This window comes from Protobothrops mucrosquamatus, unplaced genomic scaffold (genome assembly GCF_001527695.2).
Source record: "Protobothrops mucrosquamatus isolate PMUCROS unplaced genomic scaffold, P.Mucros_1.0 scaffold5227, whole genome shotgun sequence".
NCBI classification, from domain to species: Eukaryota; Metazoa; Chordata; class Lepidosauria; order Squamata; family Viperidae; genus Protobothrops; species Protobothrops mucrosquamatus.
In genome coordinates, this window is record NW_015391095.1 from 18,671 (window position 1) to 23,985 (window position 5,315).

Below are 5,315 nucleotides of genomic sequence, written 5' to 3' on the forward strand. Positions count from 1 at the left end.
TGGTTTAAGGACATTTTGGGTTGTTGTTTTTTAATTGATGGTTTAGCACCGAGATGGTTGATTGAAGCAGGAGGGAAATGCTGTCGAATAAATACATAATCCTAGGATAAATCCTGCAGTTGCGTTTACGTCAGATGCTTAACTCAGTTAGGGAGCTAATCTGTAGCCAGGAATCCCAGGCCATCTGGATAAGCTGGGTTAAAACACGCTAAGCCACAAAACTAGTAGAACCGATCAAAATTAACCGAGGCCCAGATTAATTGTGGCACCCCTGAAGGCAGGTATGCACATAAATTACGGCATCTGAAGTCAAATGTCAAGATAGTCCTTGACTTATGACTGCAACCGAGCCCAGAATTTCTGTCGCTAAGCGAGGCCATTGTTAAGTGTGTTTCCCCCGAGTTTTACAACCTTTCTCGCCACAGTTTGTTAAGTGAAACACGATCCCGGGACATTGCGACCGTCGTAAATATGAGTCAGTTGCCAAGGGGCTGAATTTTGATCCCCGGGGAGACTGCAATGGGGAGGCTGCAACGGTCGTAAGTGTGAAAAGCGGACCTAAATCAGGTTTTTCCCCCAGTGCCGTCGTATCTTCAAATGGTCACTAAATGAACTGTCGTAATTTGAGGACTGCCCGTATTTTTCTTTTGATTCCCGTGGGCACATTCCTAAATTTTAAGGCAGAATTTAGATTTAAGTTGTCCTCAATTTACAACTGATTGGATTAGTGACCGTTTGAAATTACGATTGATCAAAGAAAAAGGTGCAGGAAGTTCTAGACTTAACTTACAACTATTTGTAAAAGTTTAGCATCAATGTGTGTTGAAGATTCTCAACAAGAGCAAAAGGAAGACATTTTGAAAATTCAATTTTTCAGCAATTCGATGCAACAGAACTTCCGCCATACTTACCCACTCCGGCCGGCCCCCGGGGTTCCAAACGGGTCAAACCTGGCCCCGGGAGGAACGGAGCCAGGGGGGAGTCTGCTGGGGAGCCCAGAAGAGGGGTCCAGAACAGGATTCCGAAATCCTGACCGAAGCGGATCAAAGATCATTCCTCCTCCGCCTCGGCCGCTGAGCAAGAGAATCGAGAGTGAATTAGAGGCAGTTTGGTCTAGTGGTTAAAGCAGCAGGTTAGAAACCAGGAGATGGTAAGTCCTAGTCCTGCCCGTTAGGCAGAAAAGCCAACTGGGTGACTTTGGGGAATCACCAGGAGACTGGGAGTTCTAATCCTTCCTTAGGCATGAAAGCCGGCTGGGTGACTTTGGGCCAATCACCAGGAGATTGGGAGATCTAGTCCTTCTCTAGGCATTAAAGCTGGCTGGGTGACTTTGGGCCAATCACCAGGAGATTGGGAGTGCTAGTCCTTCTCTAGGCATTAAAGCTGGCTGGGTGACTTTGGACCAATCACAGGAGACTGGGAGTTCTAGTCCTATCTTAGACATGAAAGCTGGCTGAATGACTTTGAGCCGATCACTAGGAGATGGAGAGTTCTAGTCCTGCCTTATTCAGGTATGCCAAGTGGATGACTTTGGGCCAGTCGCCAGGAGACAGTAAATTGTAGTCCTTTCTTAGACATAAAAGCCAGCTGGGTGACTTTGGGCCAATCACTAGGAGACGGTGAGTTCTAGTCCTGGCTTAGGCACAAATGCTGTCTGCGTGACTTTGGGCCAATCATTCTCCCATCTCACAAGGTTGTTTTGGGGAAAATAAGAGAAAGAAAATTAGTATCACCATCTTGAGGTATTTTTTAAAGTAATAAAAGCGAGCGATGGGTTGGTTGACCATCTGCCCAAGGAAGCTTCTAGCTACCTGGGGAATTCTGGGAACTGAAGTCCACCCATCTGAAAGTCGCTAAGGTTGAGAAACGTGGAAGAACTGTAAAAAGACAACCCTCCAAATGAGGAACTGACTTACCCCAAAGGATCCAGATCTTGTCTGCCGATATCAAACGGACTGAGTGGATCTGGCCTAAAACAGAACTCATTTTCATTACACCATCGGACATTAGGACCCTGAAATAGGGTGAAATGGAGACCCTCCTTGGCATTATAAAACCCCGGTGAGGCCACACCTGGAATACTGCAGCCAATTTGGGTCACCCATATCACAAAAAAGATGTTGAGAGTTTGGAAAAAATCCAGAGAAGAGCAACTAAGATGATCCAAGGCCTGGAGGCTAAAACATACGAAGAACGGCTGCGGGACTTGGGTTTGGCTAGTCCACAGGTTGGCAACCTGTGGCTCCCGAGCCACATGCGGCTCTTTGAGCCTTCCCCTGTGGCTCCCAGCCTCCTCTGCCATTTGCAGACAAAGACAGAGAGAGGCACTTGCGCTCCCCTGCTTCTCTCTCTCTCTCTCTCTCTCTCTGTGTTTGTGTTTGTGTGTGTGTGTGTGTGTATGTATGTAAAAGAGAGTGCACTCACAGTATTCTCTGACAAGCTGAAAAGCTTTTTGGGCGGGGCTCCTCCCTTTGCTGCGTCTCTGCAGGAAGCAGGAAGGACAGGAGAGAGGTAGCTAGCCCAGCTATGCTGACTCAGGAATTCTGGGAGTTGAAGTCCATGAGTCATAAAAGAGCCGAGGTTGCCTACCCGAGCTTGTTGGAGAACAGCTTGAAGCCAGCTTGCCAGGTGAGCAGAAGATCGGAGAGAGAGGGGGGGGGAGAAAGAGAGAGAGAGAGAGAGAAAGAGAGGGAGGGAGAGAGGGAGGAAAGAAAGAGAGAGAAAGAAAGAGAGTGGGGGAAAGAGGACTGGGATACCAAAGCAGAAAGAGAGGGAGGGAGAGAGAGACAGAGAGACCCTTTTGACATCTAAAATGAAGATAACACTGCATATATCCTTTTTTATCTTTATGAGACACAGACACAGACACAGACACACACACACACACACACACACACACACACTCTGAAGGTTAAAAAAGGATATATGCAGTGTTATCTTCATTTTAGATATCAAAAGGGTTTTGCGGCTCCTAGTGTTTTGTTTTCGGTGGGAAACGGGTCCAAGTGGCTCTTTGAGTGTTTTGGGTTGCCTACCCCTGGGCTAGTCTAAAGAAAAGAAGAAATAGGGGAGACATGATAGCAGCATTCCAGTATTTGAGGGGCTGCCACAAGGAAGAGGAGGGGGTCACATTATTCTCAAAAGCACCAGAGGGAAGGATGAGAAACAATGGTTGGAAACTGAGCAAGGAGAGAAGCAATCTGGAATTAAGGAGAAACTTCCTGACAGTGAGGACAATCAACCAGTGGAACAGCTTGCCACCAGAAATCGTGGGCGCTTCATCACTGGAGGTTTTTAAAAAGAGGCCAGACAGTCACCTGTCTGAGATGGTATACGTTCTCCTGCTTGAACAGGGGGCTGGACTAGAAGACCTCCAAGGTCCCTTCCAGTTTCTATTCTATTCTATTCTATTCTATTCTATTCTATTCTATTCTATTCTATTCTATTCTATTCTATTTCATATATTCTATTCTATTCCATTCTATTCTAGTCTAGTCTACTCTATTCTATATACTCCATTCCATTCCATATTTTCTATTCTATTCTATTCTATTCTATTCTATTCTATTCTATTCTATTCTATTCTATTCTATTCTATTCTATTCTATTCCATTCCATTCCACTCCACTCACATAGCGTGCCTCCCATCATTCTAGTCCTCAATGAGGGCCACCGATCCACAAATCAGGTGCGGTCAGCCCACCAGAAGCACAAGGCACTCACCAGTTGGGCTGCCGGCTGCCGTGAGGATGTCGAGGTGGGATCCAGAGAGGGTCGTGGTCAGGAGGATTGGGTGGGGAGGGGTTCCTCTCCCGTTTTGGCTCTTCCTCCTTGGCGTTGCTTTGCCGCTTCGAGGTTTCAAAAGGGGAGATTATGTGATGCACAATCTGGGTCTGCAACTCCTCCACATTCCGATACACCCTGTAAAAAGGGCAAGGAAGAAAAAGAGTCACCAGGAAGGCCAGGAAACACACACTCCTCGACTTACGACCTTTCGTTTAACGTCCGTTCCAAATTACGACGGCCTTGGAAAAAAATGGGATTTATGACCTGTCCTCAAACTTAACAACTGTCACAATATAGATTGGGAGAGACCTGGCTCAAAAACAGCAACTGTGAGAGGGACCTTGGAGTCCTAGTGGACGATCGCTTGACCGTGAGCCAGCCGTGTGCAGCAGCAGCCAAAAAAGCTAACACAATCCTGGGTTGTATAAACAGAGTCATAGAATCAAGATCATGTGAAGTGTTAATACCACTTTACAAGGCCTTGGTAAGGCCACACTTGGAATACTGCAGCCAATTTTGGTCACCGTATCACAAAAAAGATGTTGAGAGTTTGGAAAAAATTCAGAGAAGAGTAGTTAAGATGATCCAAAGCCTGGAGACTAAAACATACGAAGAACGGCTACGGGACTTGGGTTTGGCTAGTCTAAAGAAAAGAAGAAATAGGGGAGACATGATAGCAGCGTTCCAGTATCTGAGGGGCTGCCACAAAGAAGAGGGGGGTCCCGTTATTCTCCAAAGCACCAGAGGGAAGAACGAGAAACAATGGATGGAAACTGATCGAGGAGAGAAGCAACTTGGAATTAAGGAGAAACTTCCTGACAGTGAGGACAATTAACCAGTGGAGCAGCTTGCCACCAGAAATCGTGGGCGCTCCATCGTTGAAAGTTTTTAAGAAGAGACTGGACAGCCATTTGTCTGAGACGGCGTAGCTTCTCCTGCTTGAGCAGGGGGCTGGACTAGAAGACCTCCAAGGTCCCTTCCAGCTTCTATTCTATTCTACCACTGCAGTGACAGGGTGGATGCTTGGCAACTGGTTCACATTTACGACCAGTTGCTGCATCCTGGGGTCACGTATTTTATTTTTATTTTATTTATTAAATTTATATATCGCCCTATCTCCCTTGCGGGACTCAGGGCGGTGAACAGGCGATACTACAAACCACAATAATAAATAAATAGTTTCCATGCTAAAATCAAATTAAATAACAGGCCTGTTCTAAAAACACCCCATACAAAACCCCCACTAAAACATAATCAAACTACGCCAGGTCGGCCGCACGGAATAGATGGGTTTTCAGGGCTCGGCGAAAGAGGCGCAGGTCCGCAGTTTTACGTAGGTCGGGGGGTAGGTCATTCCAGAGGGCAGGAGCTGCCACAGAGAAGGCTCTCCCCCTGGGGGTCGCCAGCCGGCATTGTCTGGCCGACGGCACCCTAAGGAGGCCCTCTCTGTGGGAGCGGACTGGTCGAAGGGAGGTGTTTGGTAGGAGGCGGTCTTGCAAATACCTAGGTCCATTGCCACGGAGCGCTTT

At 47.0% G+C, this 5,315-nt stretch overlaps 1 protein-coding gene across 1 annotated transcript in view; it reads right to left on the reverse strand.

Annotated features, from left to right (window-relative positions):
- Window positions 1-907: 907 nt before the first annotated feature.
- Window positions 908-5,315, reverse strand: part of LOC107299649 (proteasome inhibitor PI31 subunit-like) — a gene marked incomplete at its 5' end in the record, with an annotated part of 6,758 nt that continues 2,350 nt past the window's right edge. The window contains 3 exons of the mRNA XM_015829005.1: window positions 908-1,073; window positions 1,917-1,970; window positions 3,724-3,921. Of these exons, the coding sequence (XP_015684491.1) occupies window positions 908-1,073; window positions 1,917-1,970; window positions 3,724-3,921 (418 nt within the window). The remainder of the gene's footprint in view (window positions 1,074-1,916; window positions 1,971-3,723; window positions 3,922-5,315) is intronic.